Consider the following 23,509-nt stretch of genomic DNA (forward strand, 5'->3'; position numbering starts at 1 on the left):
AAGAGTTTCTAGGAATAGGAGAGTGAAAGTCTTTTGACCAGTAGCCTGGCCAGAGGGAGATGAGATGGCAAGAAGCCAGTCTGGGCAGAACTAAAGCTCTCAGTGACTGGGAGGAGTGCGTAAGTCTTCAGGGGGCAGAGCTGGTGTCTGGGGTGATGGGCCAGGATTCCAGGTCAGTGTAACTGCCAGTGAGATGCTCCCCCTCCCCCTTCCCGCCCAGGCCCTGGGGCCTCCTCTCTCCACAGTGAGTCCTGGGCAGGCCAAGGCCTCTTCTCTGCTCATGCTCCTTTTCACTGATGGGGACCTGCCTCTTAGGCACTAGGGACACAGTGAGATGGAACTGTCCAATCTGTTCAGGGACCACTGAAAGCAGTTTGATTCCTCCTTATCACTGCCCTCTGCTCTGATAGGGACACCGAGGACTCCCCAGTAATTGACCAAAATATTACACAGGAATAATTAATATTCCCTGGCCATGCTCAGGAAATATCTTTTCTCCTGGTCACATTCAAGTAGTTAGAAGTCCAGACATTCTGATAAACAAACTCCAGACCCTTGTCAAACTGAATCTCCCTCACCCCAGCTCAGTTCCACCTCAGACTGAGAAATCAGCAGTCAGGACAAAAGAGCTTTTTGTCTTTTTGTTCCCCCACCTCTTCTGCTTTGAGTCTCTGCTGTTCAGGATCCTTATGAGGTGCATGTGGGGCGTAGAGAGCAGAGGGTGGAGGGGTGGGGAGCAGAGGGGCAGCGGCAAAAGCAGGACAAGTCCCCCTTGTGTGGTACAGCTGCAGTAGGCCTCAAAGACCTCTGGGGTCAGAGGTGACTGCCACTGCCTATCCTGTAGTACGAGAGACCAAGAAGGACTCATTCAGATCCCCTGTGGGATCTTTGGATAGTCATAGCCGCAATCCACAGGCCTCCTCTTGCCTCCTTTGTCTCTGCAACAGCTGGGCAGCCCCAGTGCCTTTCAACCAAGGTCATCTTGCCCCAGAGACCTACGTCCTGCACACTGAATTCTTCTCTCTAGCCCTAACACTGGCCTTTGGTGAAAGCTCATCCACACGCTCCTTATAGGGATCCTGTTTCCTGTTAGTCTGATGGTGGTTCTGTTCTGGCCTGGACAAGAAATCACCCAAGTTCACAATCTCATAGCTGCATAAGTGATTTTGCAACTGCAAATCCCTGAAAAACAGACATACTTGATCATCTTGTTATAATCTCACAGAATAGCTCCTATAACCTCTGCCCCTTGCCCTGGGGCATCTCTTCACTTACTTTCGACAGCCCTGGGAGCTTTTATTACAGAGGAAATGAGAACACTGAGAGGGTAGGCTGGTGCCCAGACTCACACAGCGAGTGGCGCATGGTGTCGGCGCTCAGACCTTGACCTCATGTTCGCCAGTCGCCTTCGGGCATTTGTGCTGCTATGATAAACAACTTTAGACTGGGCAACTCTAAACAACAGAAATTTATTGCTTGCAGTTTTGTGAGCTGGGAAGTCCAAGATGAAGGTGTCAGTAGATTCTTTGTCTGGTTAGGGCTTTCTCTGCTTCATAGATGGCCTCTTCCCTGTGTCCTCATTTCCCTGTCTGCACAGGGCCGAGATCTGAGGATACAGAGCAAACAACATGGCATGGGCGTGGTGTCCAGGATTTCTAAGTTTATATCTTGTGCAGAACACAAATGTCAGCAAGAACTCCTAAAGTATTGTGTTAGGTGGTCAGCGGCAGGCACAGCGGGACAGGTATGTGGGAGCAGGTGGGCAGTGCCTCAGGGGGCCCTGTCGATGGAGGGAGGATGGCAGGGAAGAGGACCGACCTGCTCAGTGGTCCACGCCACAGTCCACAGAGGAACTGAGGGTGGGGGTGAATATTAGACCTGGGCAGGGGGGAGGCAACCCAGGGAGATAACTTTTCAATGTGTCTGCACTTATCTGTGGGTTGCACATCCACAGTCACCCAGGGATCAGCATTGTGGCGCAAGGTCACAGGCTCCAGGCTGAGGAGCCGGCAGGGGACCTTTATTGTGCTCTATGCCCCCACTTGGCCTCTGCACAGTCAGCAGGAATCCTGAGCACGGCCTCCCTGCCCATCTGGGCAGAGGCCAGCGTTGCTCAACCTTCTGCACTGTTCGGATTCTGACTCCTCTGGGCACGAGAAAGTGAAACCCTTTCCACTTCTGCTTTTTAAGAAATAAAATCATTTCTAGGAATAGGAACTGAGAAGTCCTCCCACCAGGACCCTCCCCCTGGACTGGGGGAGGACTTTAATATGGAAACAAGGGAGCTAGGAGAGCTGACCTACCCACTAGCTGGGGTCAGGAAGGCGGCTCCTGACTCAGACTCGGCCTGTTCCTCTCCAGCTCCTCTTCTCCAGGTATTGGCCTGTTCTTCCTTCAACAATTCCTGTTCCTTACATCATCCTTTTGGAGAAAACTGGGATGATCCTAGAGGGAACTGCCTCTGCCTGGAAGGGTTGTGAACACTTCCCCAAGGAAAGGGTGAAGTACCAGGAATTCCCTTGACTTCTGATCATGAAGACTCTGCTTCCAGCAGCTGGTAAGTGAGAGAGACACTTGTGAGATGACAACTGGGATAAAAACTGGGCTGCTTGTTAAGACAATGAGAGGGAAAGCTCTGACACCGAGGATAGGAGAGAGTTAGGTCTGACTTGTTTCATTTCAGCCATGAATTCAGAGCAGGTGTCCCTTCTGACATTCATCAGGTTCTGAGTACAACACTCTCCCAACCCTACCAACCCACAAGTGTGGGAGGCAGTGCATCTTTCATCTAGATCCTCTCATACTAGGAGTTTTCCCATAGAGATTAATTTGGACAAATATGGCAGGTGTGACACTCACATCCATTAGAACCTAAGCTGGAATCTCTTGACACTCAATGTGTAGACACTTCCCAAGATCAGAATCAGCTACAGGCAATGTCTGAGATAGCCTGGAATAATCCATCAATCAATTTGTCAAGCTAGAACACCAAAGGAATAGGTACCTGAGAGTTAGGGGGCTCAGAAATTAGGTGTCTAACAGGCATTTTAATTCCTCTAAATTATTTATCTGCAGTCAACAGTCAAGAACCCTGTTCTTACCACAGGACACTAAATCTTTCCATTGTAGATGCCTTTAATGAGTGTGTGTGTGTGTGTGTGTGTGTGATGGGCTAAGGGAAGAAAGGTGGTAATTTCCACCATCTTCAGAAAATGCCCAGCACATATACTGTCGACCTATGGAAATTTATTCTGCTATTCTGGAATAAATCAAATTGATTTTTCCCTCCACCTTTGCTGATAATGATCAAATAGGAAAAAATGTCTAGGATTTGGTCCACATTGATCTCTGGCTTCAGGGACTTCTCTGATTTCTCAGACCTACATCAGTGCTAAAGCCAGGTTCTACTTCACTATAAGTACATTTGTTCAGGGATCAAGGTAATTGGGTATGGAATGAACTATACATAACTTGGCATGGGCAATCCACTAATCTTTGTTCTTCATTCTGTAGGCTTTGGCTCATGAAATTAATGTAGTGGGTTATGACCAGTATTAAAAAGAACCCAAACAGGTGAAAGAACATTCATAGAATGGAATAGAATAGAATAGAATGGCATAGAATAGAATAGAATAGGACACTGGAGTATAGAGTGGTTTAAGGAAAATCATTGTATGATACCTTTGATTCGTTTGTGTGCATGGGTTTGTGTGCATGTATGCTCAGTTTCTATATGAATTATACCCCTTACTGTAATTCTCATTCAATAAATTTAGGAAGAAGCTCCTTCCAAGGTCTGGTTCTCCTTTTTTATTGTAATTGCCACTCTCTAGCTGACCTTGGCCCTGGGGCTCCCTTTAGAAGGGCCTCCTCAGCCCTTATCTGGAGGAAGGTATCCAGCAATATAGTCTGGGCAGGATACTCAAAGAGCAGAGCACAAGGGCAATTGCAACCAAGGGTGGCTTTGATAATCTCTCCTAAATTTTCAGGTCAGTGCTCCAGGAGGCTCATGCACACAAACACAAAGGCACACTGACACCTCCAGAAGACACTCCGACCTCATGCAGAGCAATGATGCCCTCTCTGGTGTAGAAGTGACACATGAGGCTGGGTAGGCACAGCCACAGAAGAGTCCTGGGGCTGGGGCTCAGGTGGGTCCAGGGTGCAGCTGGTGGACCTTCACCATGGACACAGAACAAATGGGTCATATGAGCAAGGACTGGAGCAAGATAGTTAGAGCTGTGCTGCAGGGTCTCTGGCTCTTTCCCACGGGGCTCAGCACTGGTGGCCAGGTGGGCAGACAGGTTTGGAGATGCTGGGTCGATTCACAGTCATGATTATGGAAAAGGTCTAGAAAAGCAGAGGGTTTTGTACCCAGCTCCTACATTCACCATGGACAGTCAGTAGCCTGGACTAGCCAGTACCCAGCTCAGCAGAACGTGCTTTAGAATGGGGCGCATATGAATAGGCTCCATCCTTAGCAGGTAGATGGAATTTAGAAAGGGAAGTTAATTTATCTGTCAACTAGTAAGTTAATAACATACACAAAGTACACTGTATTTCATTAATCAAATGAAAATATGTTAAATAGCCTCTGGTATTAGAAATACACAGGCGGGCAGCGCCTGTAGCTCAGTGGGTAGGGCGCTAGCCCCATATACCGAAGGTAGCAGGTTCAAACCCAGCCCCGGCCAAACTACAACAAAAAAATAGCCGGGTGTTATAGTGGGTGCCTGTAGTCCTAGCTCGGGAGGCTGAGGCAAGAGACTCGCCTAAGACCAGGAGTTGGAGGTTGTTGTGAGCTGTGACACCACAGAACTCTACGAAGGGCAATAAAGTGAGACTCTGTCTCTAAATGAATAAATAAATAAACAAATAAATAAATACATTGGCAAAGAGTCTAGTTGAAATATTTTATGGTAAGTGCCAAGATCTGCAGATGCATAATATGAGGCCAAGCGTTTAATCCTAGATGAAGCAATAGCTTCTGGGAGTAACTGGGTTAAAAAATGGCCCAGCCCAGGTCCCCAACCCCATTGTCCACCTGCCTGTGCTCTTGCTGCACTCCCCTTGTATCTATCAGACACAGTGTTGTGGGGAAGGGGAGACTTTGATTCCTTACCCTACCCAGCCCACCAGCTGTCCCCGCAGAGACACCAGGGGAAACTCTGAAAGCCAGACCTCCCTGCTGCATTCTCCAGCCAGGCTGCAGGGATTCCACTCCCACCTGGTGACTGTCCTATCCCCTTCCCTCCACATTCCATAGGTTACTTCTTCCCCATTGTGGATTAGCTAAAAGTAACTATGTTAAGTAGCATTTGATGAGAAGAAACTAGTTACTGTAAACCAAAATAATTATTGTTACATCTGTGATAGTTTAGCAACAGATGAAGTCAGTGATCATAATGGGGGTCACAATTTCTTCCTAAGACAAGTGAGGCACCAAGAAATTGAAGAGTTACATGCAGCTCCAGGAATGGGGGCTCTCTGCCCGCTTTTGTCTGATAGGTCTGTCTGATAGGTTGTGGTCTGGAATGGTTGCATGAGAACCCTGACCTGGTTTGTGGGCCAACTGGGAAACAAAGCTGAAGAAAAATAACTTAGGCTAGTTTAAAACATAAAGTCTGAGAATGCCTGGAGAAGGCTTACACTACCTCAGGCCAAGCAGTAAGACCAAGCAAAAGCAGCCCTTCTCTGGCTTCTTCAGAAGGCTTCTATTGATTTCTAACACAGGCGCATGTGCAAAATGCAAAAGTGCCAAAAGATAAGGTAGTAAGAATCCCAACTTCCCAGGAAGATTGGGTAGAAAGAGAGGCTGGGTTAGAAAGGGGGAGGGAGAAACTGGTTCTATCCCTGCAGGGGAGGTAAACCAGGTTTCCTAACCTAACTTCATGTCACAAGTTCACAGCACTTAACCCTTCCCACTCTTGAGTCTTGGCACATAGGTATGGTCAGTTCTATCCCAGAGCCACCTGCCTCTTTTCATCTTCTGTGGTTTTGATGAGCCCCCAGGGATCACAAGTCTGTTTGCTTTCCCCTAGATACCCCAGGATTGAGGCAGGGGAGTCCCGCTGAGAAGTCAACCTATCTTCCTCCCACAGGTCTTTTCTTCCTATTGATAGGTGGGTGGCTGGAGCCTGGGCCCCTGATAAATCCAGTTGCTGGGTAGATCTGTTTTCTCGAGCTCTCAGGAGGCAAAATTCTGCATGTGTGAGCGTGAGTCATGTGGAGCGGGTGTGGGCATTGTGCACACCAAGCCTGAGGGAATATCTGTGGTGAGTGAACATGTGTCAGCCTGTGTGAGTGTATATCTGTGTGCAGTGTGTGTGAGCACATATGCACCAAACATGACTTGTGTGAACATGTGTCTCCATGAGTGAGTATGTGTGGATGAGTGTGTGGGGGGCAGGTTGAACACGTTTCAGCCTGAGTGCACATGTATGATACTGTGTGTAGGATAAATGAGTGTGTGTATGTAGTAGTGTTTACATGTGTCAGCTAGAGTATGTTAGGGTGTGTGAACATGCGTCCGTGTGAATGGGTGTTTGTGGGTGTGTGCATTGAGTATGCATGTGTACATGCCCAGGGTGAGTGTGTGGGGAGGGTACATGAACGTGGTTGGGCATGGGTGAGTGTGCATACCAAGTGTGAATGGGTGTGTGCAACTATGTGTTCACACTGAGTGTGTGAAACAGGCCTGCCTGGCCTAGGAGTAGAGGATCACATTATTTTAATCAGTTCCCCACACCTGGCCTTGTGGAGAACCTGAAAGAGCCAGATTTGGGCCATGCAATGATGATCAGTTGCTTAATTGCTGCCTTGCGGAAGAGCAGAACATTTGAAAAAACTCCTCCCTTACCTCAGCTGGGCCCAGCACGATAATCCATTGATTGTCAGGGAAGGGAAAAGAAGGTGGCCACTTCCTCTGTACTGCCGCATTTCAGTGTCACATTTCACTTGTGCTGTCCTGACCGGTGAGGTTACCTGTGAAAAGGACATGCTATAGCTTCAAACGGGCAATGGGAATCAGATGTTTTACATCCCCTGGTACCATCTACAGCAGAGAGATATAGAAGTGACTTTTACTTGCCTGGTCTTTTATTGGTCATGAAATATGTACTGAAAATTGTGAAGGAGCAGACACCTATGTCAGAGTAGAGTAACAGAACAAAAGAAAAAAGCCTTTGTGGGACATGCGGGAGACTGTTTGTTCTGTACTTTCCTGCTTTGGAGGCTGACCTCTGGGGGCATGACAAGCCTCAGAGCGCTCTTCAGGGGCCTCACCTTTGCCGCCCCCTAGAGGACGGTGCGCACGGCTTGGATGAGCACCTTTTGCTTGCTTGGATTTTAACCCAGCTGTCTTTACTGTGGTCTTCATTGTTGGAGAAAACCCTAAGCCAGAGATCTGAGTCAGGTGATGCTCACGCACCCTGTCCGTCCTGACTCACCAGCTCTTCTGCCTTCGCAGGTCCTTCTGCTGCTCACTGATGTGACGGAGCTCCTGCCATTCCCTCCCCCTCTGTTATCTGCATCCTGAACCTCTGTTTTGCCACAGCGTTAGCATTGGGGTATTTTATCCAAGGCGGAGGCCATGGACATTGAGAAAGCCGTTGCAGATGGGAACTTGCCAGCGGTGGTCTCCGCCATCAGGGAGACTCTGCAGATAGTGCTCAGGACACCAGTCAACATCGCTGTGGTGGGAGACTCTGGCAATGGCATGTCTAGCTTCATCAATGCACTTCGGAACACAGGACATGAGGGGGAAGACTCGGCTCCTGTGGGGGTGGCAAAAACTACCCAGACACGTGCCTCCTGTTTATCTCCCTACTTTCCAAATGTGGTGCTGTGGGACTTGCCTGGCACAGGGTGTGCCACCGACAGCCTGGAGAACTATCTGATGGAAATGCAGTTCAGCCGATATGACTTCTTCATCATCATTGCATCTGAACAGTTCAGCGTGAGTCATGTAATGCTTGCCAAAACCATTGAGGACATGAGAAAAAAGTTCTACATTGTCTGGACCAAGCTGGACGTGGACCTCAGCACAAGTGCCTTCACAGAAGAGCAGCTGCATCAGACTATCACAGAAAATATTCTGGAAAATCTTCAGAAGAAGCAGGTATGTGAACCCCCTATATTTTTGGTCTCCAGCCTAGAACCTTTTTTGCACGACTTCCCAAAGCTTAGAGACATGTTGAGAACAGATCTCATAAAAAATAGGTGCCATGACCTCCTTCAAAAGCTGTCCCACACCTGTGAGATGGTCATTAATGACAAAGTGACCTCCCTGCAAAAGAAAATAACCACACAGTCTTTTCAGGATGCCTGTGGCATCTCAGATGCAGATGATTTGGGTGTGTGTCTGAATGCCTACCAATCGTTCTTTGGTGTGGATGATGAATCTCTCTGGCAGGTGGCACAAAGAATGGGGAGGATATTCACGGACTATATGAACATCTTGAAGTCTCGTGATGTGCAAGGTCTCAGCAAAAGGGATTGGAAAATGACTTGCCTGACTTGTGCAGTCATGAAGGCATTCCTCAGTCTCCTGAGCTACATCCCATGGCTAGGTGACTATATCATCTGCTACTTCAGAGGAATGAAACATAGGCTCTTACTTGCCATAGTTGCCGAGGACACAAAGACTATCCTAAGAAAAGTCCTGGAAGACTCCATCATCCCCCAGTGAAAGCCAACTTGAGAGAATTCTAGCAGGCTCTTTTTCAGGTAACACTAAGGACCTTTCGGGGTTCTCTTCTCAATAGGGTACACTTTCCTCCACTCTAATCAGTTAATATTTTCTATTTCTTAGTCTTATGAATTCCTTGAAATGAATTATGAAGTTTGCTTAACTTCCTAGCACAAATGAGGGTACAATTCATCTGAGATTGCAGCAAACAATTGTATTGCTATTGTTGAACTTATTAAACCAGTTTCCTGGACCCACAGTATAGGAATTATGCTTTCAGTTGCAAAGTGGCAGGTACATCCAGAACAGGATCTTTCCCCCTGCTTTGTTAAAGTTAATATCATTCTTCTTCATTAAACCTTTTGATAGTTAGTTAGGAAAGGTTCTCCTGGGAAGGAGGACAATGGTGGGGTCATCTGGCCTCTATCTTGGTGCCTCCCACCTTCATTTAAAAACAAAATTTCTTTTTTTCTTTTTTTTGAGACAGAGTCTCTGTCACCCTGGTAGAGTGCTGTGGCATCATAGCTCACAGCAACATTAAACTCTTGGGCTTGAACAATCCTTTTGCCTCAGCCTCCCATGTTATTGGGACTACAAGCATGTACCACCACTCCTGACTAGTTTTTCTATTTTTAGTAGAGATGGGGTCTTACTCTTGCTCAGGCTGGTCTTGAACTCCTGAGCTCAGGCAGTCCACTTGTCTTGGCCTCCCTGGGTGCTAGTGAGAGCACATGTGGTGAAAATAAGATGGAGCTAGTCAGGCTAAGGCCAACATGACGAACCAGGTCCTACCTGACCTTCACCTTGTGTGTCTCTTTCTTGTTATGATGTAGATTCAGCTCTAACCTGAAAGTGTATATCTTGAGTAGTTTAGGGTAATTGATTTAAGAGATTGTTTTGGGTCATGGGTTATACTGATTATTGTTTATTATGGGTCAAAGGTTATGCTGATTATTGTTTAAAATAAGGGTTAACATGGTTTTTACTTTGAACTTTAGTGTATAAAACTGTAACTTTTGGAAATAGAAGAACAGAGCAGTCTTGGAAAGGCTACTCTCACTGTTCTCCAGAATTCTGGCCTTCTGACAAATACTTGGGTGGACCTATTCTGGTCTCTGCATATTGGCCAGACCTTCTTCATCCAGTAACATTTCTGGCCACAAAGGGAACCCCAGACTGCTCTGGTAAGTCCTGTACCAGGGAAGCCTCGCGGTTGCCTGAACAGGTGGGCCTTGGGGCTGCAGTGCTCCAACACTCCTAGCAGCACTGCCTGGAGATCTTTCCCGGGAGTCTTGGGGCACTGCTCTCACGCACTCACCCTCACTGATCCCTGAGTTCCACCTGCTCTCCTGTCATGCACTCACCATCACTGATCACTGAGTTCCACCTACTCTCCTGTCATGCACTCACCCTCACTGATCACTAAGTTCCACCTGCTTTATTCTGGTTGCATGCTGAGAACTTTAGTTCTCGTCAGTTCTGGTTTCACTGTTGACAAATATGCTATTTCTGTCTGTATCTGATCAGTATTGTGGCAGTTCAGGCCTCAATATCAAATGACAGCCCACTGGGGTATATTCTGTCTGATTGGTCTCGGTATGGGTACCTGCCTTTAATTAAAAAGGCAATGACATTTTACTGTAACATGGCCTGGCCAATGTATTATCTTGAATCCAGAGAAGAGTGGCCTGTAAATGGATCCTTAAATTATTATACCATCCTACAGTTGGAGCGCTTTTGTCAAAGATCAGGGAAATGGGGTAAAATCCCATATATGAAAGCCATCATGACTTTGCATAATAAGGATGCTGATTCTAAGAATAATCTGCTTGTGGTACTAAAGGAAGTAAAACCAGAAACAAAGGGAGAGCAGGGGGAAAATCAAAAGGTGATGTTAATGCTCATGTTGAGCAGGACATTCTAGAGGAGGGTGCAGTGTCTGCTTCCAGAGGACTTAGGACAACAAGTGCTCTGGCACCAGACGAAGAGGAACCTGCTCCTCCTCACTCTGCTGAAGGAGGTTTGGAAGTGGTCTTCCCATCTCACACCCGGCAGGGGGCTTGATTCAGTTAGAGGACCCAAGGAGGTAAGGTGAGGCAATACCCTCTGTGCCAAATGCCAGTGGGAATAAATCAGCAGGGCCAGCCTGCTGGATACTATTGGACCATATGCCTTTCTCCACTTCTGATCTGTTAAACTGGAAAAATAACAACCGCCTTACCATTCGGATCCTGTTAAAGTGACTGAACTAATTACTATCTTTGCTACTCACCACCCCAATTGGGCAGATACACAGGTTCTTTTAAATCTAATTCTCACCAGGGATGAAAGGCGGCTGGTGCTGGATCAGGCATGAGAAGAAGCTGCCAACTCCAGGATAAGGATGGGGAGATTACACCAGTGTCAGAGGAAGCTGCTCGGTTGACAGAGCCAGACTGGGATCTGAATAATGGTTGGTTGCCCCTCCTCCTTTCAACACAGAAAGGAGTTCCCAAGCAAAAGCGTCTAAACATGGTACAGACTCTGCAGCAAAAAGCAACTGAGGACCCATCTGAGTTTCTGGGAGAATATGTGACGCCTACCATAAGGGCATGGACGTGGAATCTCAGGCTCCTGAAAAATCAGTGAATAGTAAACATGACTTTCATTTCTCAAAATGCTCCAGACATATGGAAGAAATTACAGAGACTGGATGAGGCTTTAGGAATGAATACTTCTCAGCTGGTAGTCATTGCCTACAGGGTTTTCAACAATCAGGAGCATCAAAAGGTCCAGGCAGCTACTATTTTTCTTGAGACCACAAAAGATAAAAGGGGAGAGGGAAGGAGCCCCGGGAACAGGATCCTGAGGTGGCAACCAACCTTGATTAAGGAAAAGCAGTGTGCCTAGTCTAAGGAGGTGGGAACTGGAAAAACGAGTGCCCCAGAAAAAGAGAGCTGAGGAGTGGGGTCACATGCCCAACAGTGAGATGGTCGAACTGGACGGCTCTGAGGATGACTGAGGGTGCCTGAGACCTCAACTGGATTTTCTGTCCTGTATCATCATTGTCCCCCAAGAACCTTGGGTAGAAATAAGATGGGGGAAAGACTGGATTTCCTGGTGGATGGGGACAACATTTTTAGTACTCAACGCCCCACTCTCCCCTCCGACAAAACAGTCCATTCTGTTGACAGGAGTGACTGGACATTTGGAACATAAGTTCTTCCTTAAACCTATTGAATGCTCAATTGGAGAAAAAAGAATGACCCGCTGATTTCTGTATATGTCTGATTGTCCTGTTCCTCTGTTGGGAAGAGACTGGTTACCTAAACTAAATGCTCAGATCACTTTTATTCCAGAGAATCACAGCCTCCAGTTGGAGGTTTCACATGAGCACACTTGGCAGCTACTTCTCCAGCAACCTGAAACTGAGACTCAACGGCCAAAATAAGTCAACAAGAAGGTAAGCCCCTGGGTCTGGACTCGCAGAACTCCTGGAAAGGCCCTCTGGGTCAGTCCTGTGGAGGTCTGTCTGAAACCCAACATGCCACTTCCTTGAAAAGATCAATACCCACGTAAGTGAGAGGCATTAAGAGGAGTAGCTCCTTTGATTAATGAGTTTAAAGCCTGTAGACTTATAAGGCCCTATCAATCTCCTTATAATACTCCTATAATGCCAGTGAAAGCCGGGAACAGAAGAATACAGTTTGCACAGGACCTGCGGGCAGTAAACGAGGTGGTACAGGATACTCACCCATGGTGCCTAACCCTCATACCTTCTTAAATGACTCACCATCAAAGGTGACCTGGTTTTCAGTTTTTGGAATTAAAGGGCACTTTAATATTCTCTTTTGCATCCCACTGGGCTCCCAGTCTCAGGCAGTGTTCGCCTTTGAATGGCAAGATCCAGACACCCTTAGGAAGAAACAGTTAAGTTGGGCAATGTTCCCCCAGGCTTCAAAAATGCACCCACTATTTTCAGGGAATCTGGCACAGGACTCGTTAGACCTTAAATTAGAAGATGGACAGATTCTCCAATATGTAGATGAGTTGTTAGTCACTGGGCAGCAGTTTCAGAACTGTTTTTGTAACATCTCAACACTGAAATCACTTGACAAAGTGCGGCTACAAGGTGTCTAAGAGAACAGCCCAAATTTGCTAGCAGATAGTAAAATTTCTTGGGTTTTTTTCTGGGACAGAGTTTCAAGTTGTCACCCTTGGTAGAGTGCCACGGTGTTACAGCTCACAGCAACCTCAAACTCTTAAGCCATTCTCTTGCCTCAGCTTCCCAAGTAGCTGGGACTCCAGGCACCTGCCACAATGCCCAGCTATTTTTTGGTTGTAGTTGTCATTGTTGTTTGGCAGGCCCAGGCTGGATTCGGACCTGCCAGCTCCGGTGTATATGGCTGGCACCCTAGCCGCTGAGCTACAGATACTGAGCCTTCTTGGGTTCTTTTTTTATTAAGTCAAATACACATAGATCATGAATACATTTATGCATATGTGGGGTACAATGTGTTGATTTTTTTTTTATATACAATCTGATGTGGTTACATCAAACCAATCAACCTTCCTGGGTTCTTGTTTGAGCTGGGCAGTGCAGCCTGCTTAGAAGCAGAAAGGAGTTGATCTTACACATCCCAAGACCCAATACAAGAAGACAGCTGAAGAGATTTCTAGGAATGGTGGGTTTTTGTAGGATCTGGATCCCAAATTATGGTCTCATTATAAAGCCCTTGTATGAAGTCCTGAAGGGATTTGAGGAGGAGCCTCTGACATGGGCAAAGAATGTGAGAGAGTCTTTGAACAGCTTAAGCAGTTACTGACTGAGGAACCCACACTGGGACTACCAGATCTGACAAAACCATTTTATTCGTGTGTTTATGAAAAACAAGGACGAGGGCTGGAGATGTTTCTCCAGAAGATCAGGCCACACCTCCACCAGTTACTTATTTGTCTAAACAACTTGACTTCATAGCCTCAGGCTGGCCAGCCTGCCTGAGGGCAGTAGCAACCTCTTAAAAGAGGCAAAGAAATTTACACTGGGACAACCAGTCTCAATCTATATTCCTCAGTGGTACTGACAGCTGGATGGATGGAGAAATACCAGGCAATCCTCCTTGACAGTCTGGGAGTGACTTTGGAAGTAGTGTCCAGATTAAACTCTGCCACTCTTCTTCCTGACCCTAGCCAGGAGCCCTTGAGCATCAATGCCTTGAAGTGATGGAACAGGTGTTTTCAAGCCACCCTGATCTTTCAGATTGTCCTTTTGAAGGAGTAGATTAGACTTTGTAGATGGAAGCAGTTATGTGGAGAAAGGAACGTGGAGAGCTAGCTATGCAATGATAACTATGCAAGAAATAAAATGAAAGCCCTTCCTCCGAACTTCAGTCCAGAAAGCTGAATTGATTGCACTAATGAGGGCTCTGGAGTTAGAAGATAAAGTGGCTAACATTTATACTGACTCAAAGTACTATTTAATATTGCATGCACATGGAGCCATCTGGAAAGAAAGAGGGCTGTTGAAAACAGGAAAGAAGGAGATCAGAAATGCTCCAGAAGTCCTTCACCTGTTGTAAGCCACTTTGCTTTCCTGTAAAGTGGCAGTTATACACTGTCCAAGTCACCAGAGGGGACAGATTGGACTGCAGAAGGAAACCACTTAGCAGATTTGACATAAGCAAGTTGCAGAGATGGAGGTAGTGGCTCTTTTGATGCCCCCCTCCCCCCCGCCCTCCCCACCGCGTGAACCTGGCAGAGTTCTGGGCCTCCTATGACAAAGCAGACCAAGAGTGGACAGAAAAAGAGTGATTCCAAAAAGAAAGAGGAGGGTGGTTGATGAACGACTAGGGAAGAATCCTGTTACCCCAGACGGAACATGGTACCTCAAACCCTCCAGTGAGTACATGAAATAACCCATTATGGCTAGGAGTCTCTGGCAGAATTCATCTGTTCATGGATAACAGGCAGACAACTCACCCAGATCATCAGAGAAATCACCTCCCGGTGTCTACTGTGCATGAAAAACAATGCAAAGACTGAGAACAAACAAAGGATGCTGCTACAACACCAAGAAGCAGTCCTCTTTGAAGATTGGCAGTTGGATTTTACCCAAATGCCCTCTTCCAAAGGCTTAAAGTATCTCTTAGTCTTTGCAGAAACTTTCTCAGACTGGGTGGAGTAATTTCCAGCCTGGACTGAGAGAGCAGCAGAGGTTATAAAGGTACTTCTGAAAGAAATAATTCCTCAATATGGGCTCCCGAAAACCCTCCAGAGTGATAATGGACCCTCCTTCATTGCTGAGGTAACCCAACAGGTAAGCAAGTTTTGTAAGAATACGGTGGAGACTAAATACTGCATGGAGATCTCAGTCATCTGGCAAAGTGGAGAAGATGAATCACAGTTGAAGAAACATCTCACCAAACTGTGTCAAGAAACCCATTCACGTTGGATTCAGGTATTGCTCGTTGCCTTAGTTGAGGTGCAGGTAGCCCCTAGAACAGTGGTTCTCAACTTTCCTAATGCTGCGGCCCTTTAATACAGTTCCTGTGGGTCGCAACCCACAGGTTGAGAACCACTGCCCTCGAAGCAGGCTTAAGTTAAGCCCTTATGAAATTGTGTGTGGAAGACCCTTCCAGGCAGTCTCAGTCCTAATTCCTTTCCAGGAAGAGTGTGATCTTAGGGTACAAAAGCATGTGCAGCACATTCAACAGGTGTTGTCTTTAATCCATAATTCTCTCTCCCCAGCTCTGCCCTGACCCCATCTGGAAATCTGCACCCCTTCCAGTCTGGAGACCAGATCCTTCTCAAAATTTGGAGAAACGGGGCAGATGAGCAGTTAGAGGGAAATGGACTGACCCTTGGGATGTCCTGCTCACTGTTCCTACCACAATTAAACTGGCTAGATTAAAGACCAGGACTCATCACACCTGAGTGAAGCTTTACCCATTGATGGACACAGCAGAACAGGATATAGTGCCCAACAACTGAAAGAACTGGTTGTTGATAGAAAGATCAAGACATGGCCAGGAGACTCACTCTCTTCCTCTTCATAGCTCTTCTGACCTTGGGGACTTTGGGGAATGGACAAGACATGATACCCTTCCAATGGGATGAGAATATTTGGACTTAGTTGGCTAAGAATGTTATGAATGTATCTGATTTTTGTCTAGCAGGCAGAACTCATGTAGACCAGTATTTACATCTTGTTTACTAGGAGTCTGTATTCCTTTAGAAATGCTCAGGAAATTTCACTGTGTTCCACCACAGCCAAAGGAATCTCACCTATCAGGATTTGTATGGGCAGGGACCTGCAAGATGGACTAAGGAATGGTATATATTTTCTATCCATCTTAAAATAGTTACACCTGGTAAAGATTATGTAAAGTTCTTAGGATGCACCACCCCCACGTCAATTTAACTAATAGCTTGCTTCAATATCATAAGACAACTACCATATCTTATGCCTATATACATACTAAAATCCCTAAGGGATGGTTTTTGGTGTGTGGACAACAGGCCTTTTTTTATGTTCCAGCTAATACCACAGGAGGGCCTTGTTCTCTAGGGAGATTAGTACCATTCTTGCCCAGGGCACAGGACCTGAATAATACCCTGAGCATATGTCTTGTCCTGGGCATGCATATGACTATAAATTTATAATACAGACAAGTACTTTGAATGCCCTAATTTCCTAAAGAAATCAGGGCAGAGAAATTAAAGAATTCAAAGTGCTTTTTAAAAAATGCTTTACTACTTTCCTCAATTGTTGTCTTTCACACTAGGTAAATGTAGACTGTTCACTTGTGTTATAGTGTTTTTGAGGAATATCTGCTACTTTTGTTCATTGTGTAGTTGCCTTTTTCATTATTCAGCATTTATTTGGTTGCTTTTAATATTTGACTAAACAGTCAATAAAGTTCTAAAAATGTTGATTCTGACAGTTTTTACTTGACTTTTCTTACTTTCTACTTTATTTAGTACTTGAGCACATCTTCAGTTGCATTTTACATATTTAATATGCTGCATTTTTATCATTTGTCAATGTGAAACATTTTATAATTTTTATTGAAATTTCCTTTTGGAGGTAGTTTGCAGTATATTGCATATTTTCCAACTTAGGGGCATTTTCCCCACAATTTTTCTAGTAGTGATTTCTATTTGAACTCCAATCAGAAATTCTTCTGAGTCTTCCATTTTTGCCCATCATGTGGTCTATTAAGATGTAAGTTGTAGGTACATTTGAAAGGAATATGCATTCTTCAGGTTGGGGCTGTGGTGTCTATACAAGCTAATTAAAATAAGTCCATTAATCATGTTGTTCAAGTCTTGTATATTTTTATGCTACTTCTATTTATTATCTGTGCTTCCCCTGGTCTCCCACCCTCCATGAAACTGGGTAAGGGTTCCATTCTCCTGAAGAGCTCTGAGCAAAAAATTATCCGGCCTCTTTATGAATCATGGGCTGAGAGGAGAGAGAAAAAGGTTTAGGAATAAAGTTGGCTGAGTCAAAAGTAGAAAAATGCCCCATCCAAGGCCATCAACAAAAAGGCTACTGAATGGAGGTGTCTGGGCTAGAAATGCAGATATGAATATGTACATAGTATATATATAACTGACTCAGGTGGGCCTGAGTCCTTGATGCAATTCCCTCCAGGAAACTCCAACACACTGGCTCTGCACCAGAGAGATGTGGGGACAACAGCTCCCCGCTGTGTAGCTTATGTAATTGCCTCTGATAAGTCTTGAATGAAATCTGACAGCTAACAATATAGAAATATTATTGACCACTTTCTTATGAACATATATACATATATTTTAAATCAAATATCAGGCCAGGCAGGGTGGCTCATGCCTGTAATCCTAGGATTCTGGGAGGTGGAAGCAGGTGGATCACCTGAGCTCAGGAGTTCGAGCCTAGCCTGAGCAGGAACAAGAACCCCCCACAAAAAAAAAAAATATATATATATATATATGTATATATATATATATATATATATATATATATATATATATATATATACAAAACTAGCTGAGCACTGGGGCATGCGCCTGTAGTCCCAGCTACTTGGAAGGCTGATGCAAGAGGATTGTTTGAGCCCAAGAGTTTGAGGTTGCTGTGATTTATGACACTAGGGCACTCTACTGAAGGCAACACAGTGAAACTCTCTCTCAAAATCAATCAATCAATCAATCAAATTTCAGACAATTAAATCCTATGAATATAAAAATAATATGATTTTTCTTATCTTAGAGCTAAGCATTCTGCCTCTATTCTGGTTCTCAGTGTGCCTATTGCATGGTTGGAGTCTAATCAGAGGTTCTAGTAACCTTAGCTGCCATGGACATGATAGAAGATGTCTCTAGCTATAGATAAGTAGATATCATCCTAGTCTGGATAGCTTTAGGATTTAGAATCTAACCACAAGAATAGGAAGTAAAAAGTACAAAGATGTGTAAGGGATTATTCCCATCCCATTTTCTGGGATTGGGAGCTTTTACTTTTTTTTTTTCCTCACAAATGAATACTTAGAAGGCAAGGATATTTCTTATTTTTATTTCAGATTAATATTAGGGTACAAACCTTTAGGTTATATAATTTACACATGAAAGGTTAAGGTCAGAGTTGTGGCTGAGCCCTATACCCAGGGAATGTGCCTTGTATCCATGCATTATGCCTGTTGGGTGGGGAGCTACTGAACCCTTTCTGCCCCACTTCTTGAATTTAATTGAGATGTTCTCTCATGTGGGTTTGTGATTGTTAATCTTCTAGTTTTATTTTGGTATTGAGTGCCTATGAGGGTTGAGTTATTCTTACAATCTTGTGATACAGAGGAGAATGTTCTCCAAATCCATCTAGGTTGTTACAAACGATGCAAAATTTCCACCTTTTTAGGGCTGAATAGTATTCCGTGACATACATACACCACGGTCTATTAATCCATTTATGTGTTGAGGGGCACTTAGGTCTGCATCTTTGCTATTGTGAATTGTGCTGCTTCGGGCATTTGAGTGCAGGTGTCCTTATAGTAAAATGTCTTTTTTTCTTTTGGATGGATGCCTAGTGGTGGGATTGTGAGATCAAATGGAGGTCTACTTTAGTTATTTGAGGAATAGGAGGCTTTACTTACTAAAAACCTCAATTGTTCAGCAAAGTGTTAGCTAGAAAGCACTTCATCAATTTCCTCTGCCCCCTTTGGCTCTGTGTTTTACTATAACTCCTAGTTTGTTCATTAATATTTATAGAAAGACATGTTGTATTTGGCTGCATCATGATGATATCAGTGCCAGTTTGCTTGGTTTAAGTAGAAGATCCATTTAAAACATAAAAAGAATAATATATCCAACTAAATTTTAATTTAAAGAGATAAGATCATATTTATATTTAAAAATCAATGAATTGGACATACAGAAAGATACTAGACTAGGAAGCTCCAAGCCCTCATTCCCCCATAGAAACATTAAAATAACCAAAATCTAGCTAAAATAACTATAGGAGTTCTGCAAGAAAATCACTTCTCTATAACAACCAAGTTAATGCCAAATCAAGAAAAAGATTCTGAGTTAGGCCCACTCCACAGCTAGTTTGGCCCCCATGGACTTGGGCTTTAGGCTAGCCCTTATATACTCAAGCTCTAGGCCTTCTCTAGGCTGCAAACTGGCCTCAGTGCCATTCAGGCCTCCTATAGCCCTAGGTTCCATGCTGGCTTTTGTGGCCCCAAGTTTCAGTGAACACAGAGTCTAGGACCACTCAAGCATACGCAGGATCCAGGTCCACCTCAGAAGGACCTGGCATTGGCCAACTCCATGAATATAGGCTCCAAGACTGCCCCAGCAGACCTAGGCTCCAGGCTGGCCCCCACATACACAGAACCAAGCCCACCCATGGACTTAGGCTCCAGACCCAGTCACAAACCAGGCTAACTTCCACAGACTCAGGCTTCAAGATGGCCCCAAGGCCATAGGTTCTATGTCTAGCACACTGGACCTCCCCACCAGGTCCAGCCCCAGTGGACCTAGGCTCTTTGTTTAACCCTGTAGACCCAGATACAAAGCCAACTCATCTGCTGACACAGATACCAGTACAGCAAGCCTACCCATGGGCCCCAATAGCTCACTCAGAATTTTTGGACAGTCTGGTAAGGATCTTCCCTGATGAAGCCAGCCTGTAAAGCTTGGAATGGGTGCCTCCTTCTCTAAATGCACAGACACTAACACAAATCCACAAGGAAATTACAACCAATTAGAGGAACATGACACCACCAAAAATCCAAAATAAAATACCAGTAACCAATCCTAAAAAGATGGGGATTTGTGAACTTCCTGAAAAAGGATTCAAAATAGTTATCTTTTTTTTTTTTTGAGACAGAGTCTTATTCTGTCGCCCTCAGTAGAGTGCCAGGGTGTCACAGCTCACAGCAACCTCCAACTCTTGGGCTTAAGCAATTCTCTTGCCTCAGCCTCCTGAGTAGTTGGGACTACAGGTGCCCGCCGCAACGCACAGCTGTCAAAATAGTTATCTTAAAGAAACTGAATGATCTACAAAAACAGAGAGAAATAGCCAGACAAAATCAGGGAAATGATACAAGAACAAAATTATAATTTCCACCAAGAGACCATAAAAAAGAATCAAATAGAAATTCTGGAACTAAAGAATACATTGATGGAACTGAAAAATTCAGTATGGGGGTTTTAACCACAGACTTGATTAAGCAGAAGAAATAGTCAGCAAACCTGAAGGTCTTTGGAAATCATACAATCTGCAGAGCAAAAAGAAAAAAAAATGAAAAAGAGTGAAGAACACTCAAGAAACTTATGGAATACTATCAAAAGGAAAAACATGTACATTAAATATTTTAGGAGAAGAGAGAAAAAGGAACAGAAACCCTATTAAAAGAAATAATAGCTGAAAACTTTCCTAAGCCTAGAAAAAGAAACAAAAATACATATGCACACAGCAGAAATGACACCAAATATGAGGAATCCAAAGAGACTGACTCCAAAACACAATATAATCAAATTGTCAAAACTTAGTTAATACTGAAAGCAGCAAAAGGAAAAAGACTTGTAACATACAAGAGAACCTTTTTAAGATTATCAGAAGATTTTTTAGCAGAAACTTAGAAGGGAGTAGGATGATAAAATCAAAGTGCTGCAGAAAAAAAAAAAATCCCCTGTCAACCAAGAATACTGTTGGCAAAACTATTTTTCAAAATTGAAAGGAAAATAAATACTTCCTCAGACAAAAGCTAAGGAAGTTTATTATCACTTGACCTGCCTTACAGATAATGTTAAAGGGAGTTCTTTAAGTTGAAATGAAAGTGCTAAAAAGAACACAAAGGCATAAAAAACTTGTAAAGGTAAATATATGGGCAAAAAAGAATATTTTACTACCATAACAGTAGTGGGCAAATTGATTTTATAATAGGTTATAAAAGCTAAAAGATACAGCTATGATTTAATAAAAATAAAATAATAAAATAAATAAATAAGGCTGCTATGAACATTTATATAAAAAAGCTAAAAGATGAAAGTATTAAAAACAACTACAACTAAATAATCCTACTAAATACATAATGTAAATAGTTGTAAATCATGACATCAATAGCACATAAAATAGGTGGGGGAGAAAATTTCTGTCTTGTACAGTTAGTATAAGAAGTTGAAAATGCCTTCAAGTTATAATGCAAAACATCTATTTTTGTTTTTAATCACTGTCTCTTCAACTAGAATGAAAAAATAATTTTAATTGTTATTAAATTACCGGTTGATTTATCAAAAGCCTTATATAAAAATTTCTTGAATTGGATCATTTCAAATTTAATTTATTTTTAATGCATAGTTATTTGCTTAGCAATGATACAGCAGTTTTCAAAACTGGAGGTTCAGAACGCTTTGACAAATTAAAAAAACTCCCTGACAAGCTTTATTGCAATGCCCACACGTATGCCATTGATTTGTAATAATTTACTGACAAAGTTTACTTCCTGAGCACCCACAGTACTTGTCCTGAAGCTCATGCCAAAGAGTTAATAATTATGCAGACACCATAAGAACAAGGTCCAAGATGGACAGGCCAGCCAGGTCCCTGTGCTGCTCCTCAGGCTATGGCACCATTACCACAACTGTTAACTTCTGTTGCTGTCTTGAGGTCTCTCACATACAGATGGAGCTATTAGGCCAATTGCTCTCAGGGCTGTGCCACTTGCCTTGCTTGTTGGCATTTTTATGTTAACTTAGTTCTTCCTCCCCATACCTCCTGTGAACTTTTGTGAGATTTAGGAAGCTAATTTTTTAAGAGAATATTACATATTATAAAATTTAAATTTCATCCTTTCATGAGTAATCTCATCTGTAGGGAGTTTTAAGATTGCTCAGTGGATGGTAACAGTCACTCATAACTTAGTGGCTTTGATCAGCAACATCAATTTATTGCTGCTGATGCGTCTGTGGGTTAGTAGGTCTCACCTGGGTAGTTCTCTACATGGTATAAACTATGGCTATGGTCATCTGAAGGCTCAACTGGTTTGGAATGTCCAAGATGGCTCACTGGAGGATCAACTGATTTAGAATGTTTGAAATGGTGGCAGTTGGTCCTTGCTGTGGGCTAACATCTTATGTAAGGGTGTCATTTGGAGCACTTTGACTTTCCTCCATGTAGCCTCTACATGGCTCACTTAGGCCTCCCTAAGTGAGGACGTAGTTTTGGGACTGTCATACCTCTTCAATGGTGACTGGACCCTAGGAATGGAAAGTGGGAAGCTGTCAGTCCTTTTTAAGGCCGAGGACAGGAACAAGATAAAATTACTTCTGCAGCATTCTACCATTTAAATGAGTCAGAGGGCCAGCTCAGATTCAAGAGGAACAGCAGAAGGAGTTGTTCATTAGTGGTCATCAGCGTAAGGGATTACCTCAGCCTCCCATTCTTTCTATTTCCAAATGTGCATGTTCATCATGGGTATCCTGTCCTTTATTCCTTCACTGAATGTTGGGTGTGGGGGCAAATAAATTGTGATTTTTAGTTTATAGGTCTCCGAATTAAGAAAAGGTATATCATCATGATATCTTGGGCTTTGAGTCTTTGGCCAGGATGATGAAAATGTTGGTTGTATCACTTAAAGAGGGAGTGAGGATATTTTCATTCTGAAGGAAAGGGGGTAAATATTTGTGAATATCCAGGAAAGTGGACTATGCAGATGGAATTATTTTTCAAAACTGTTTACTGTTCTTTCCTATCAGAACCCTTGAATGGGTATATTAGTTAAATATTGCCTCATGACAAATTACCACAAATTATGACTTAAAAAACACATGTTTATTATCTTACAGATTTTATGGATAAGAATTCCAAATACAATTTAGCTAAGTGCTTTGCTCTGCTGTTTTTCTAAAGCTATAATGAAGTTGTCAGACAAGACTGGGGTCTCATCTGAATGTTCAGTTGAAAAAGGATCTGCTTCCAAGCTTACTCAAGTGACTGGAAGAATACATTTCCTTGAGGATTTTTTCATTGTTGGCTATCACCTTGAGCCACGCTCAGTTCCCTGTCCTTGGCATTCTCTCTCCACAGTGCAGCTTTCAACTTTCATCCAAATCAGGAAGAGGATCCACTAGGAAAACAGAGGATATAGTCTTATGTGATGTAGTCTCAGGATGACGTCCCATCAACTTTGCCATAGGCAAAAGTGGGTCAGAGTTCTTGTCCACGTTCAAGGGGACTACACAAGGGATGAATATCAAGAGGTGGGGATTATCGGGGACTACCTTAGAGTCTGTCTGTCACACCAGGGTCCTTGCTGAGGGCCAATTAGACTTTTTACAGCATACATTTCAGAACTGCAC

The 23,509-nt window shown here is 43.9% G+C and overlaps 1 protein-coding gene across 2 annotated transcripts in view; it reads left to right on the top strand.

Moving 5' to 3' along the window:
* The first annotated feature begins 2,336 nt into the window (after positions 1-2,336).
* Positions 2,337-23,509, top strand: part of IRGM (immunity related GTPase M) — a 43,951-nt gene continuing 22,778 nt past the window's right edge. The window contains exons 1-3 of one of the 2 annotated variants that reach the window (XM_053567169.1): positions 2,337-2,557; positions 7,469-8,727; positions 15,416-16,423. In XM_053567169.1, the coding sequence (XP_053423144.1) occupies positions 7,592-8,689 (1,098 nt within the window). In that variant the 5' untranslated portion in view covers positions 2,337-2,557; positions 7,469-7,591 and the 3' untranslated portion in view covers positions 8,690-8,727; positions 15,416-16,423. Of the gene's footprint in view, positions 2,558-7,468; positions 8,728-15,415; positions 16,424-23,509 lie in introns of those variants that run through there. The other variant, XM_053567170.1, reaches the window with a different exon arrangement.

This window comes from Nycticebus coucang, chromosome 17, assembly GCF_027406575.1.
Source record: "Nycticebus coucang isolate mNycCou1 chromosome 17, mNycCou1.pri, whole genome shotgun sequence".
NCBI lineage: Eukaryota > Metazoa > Chordata > Mammalia > Primates > Lorisidae > Nycticebus > Nycticebus coucang.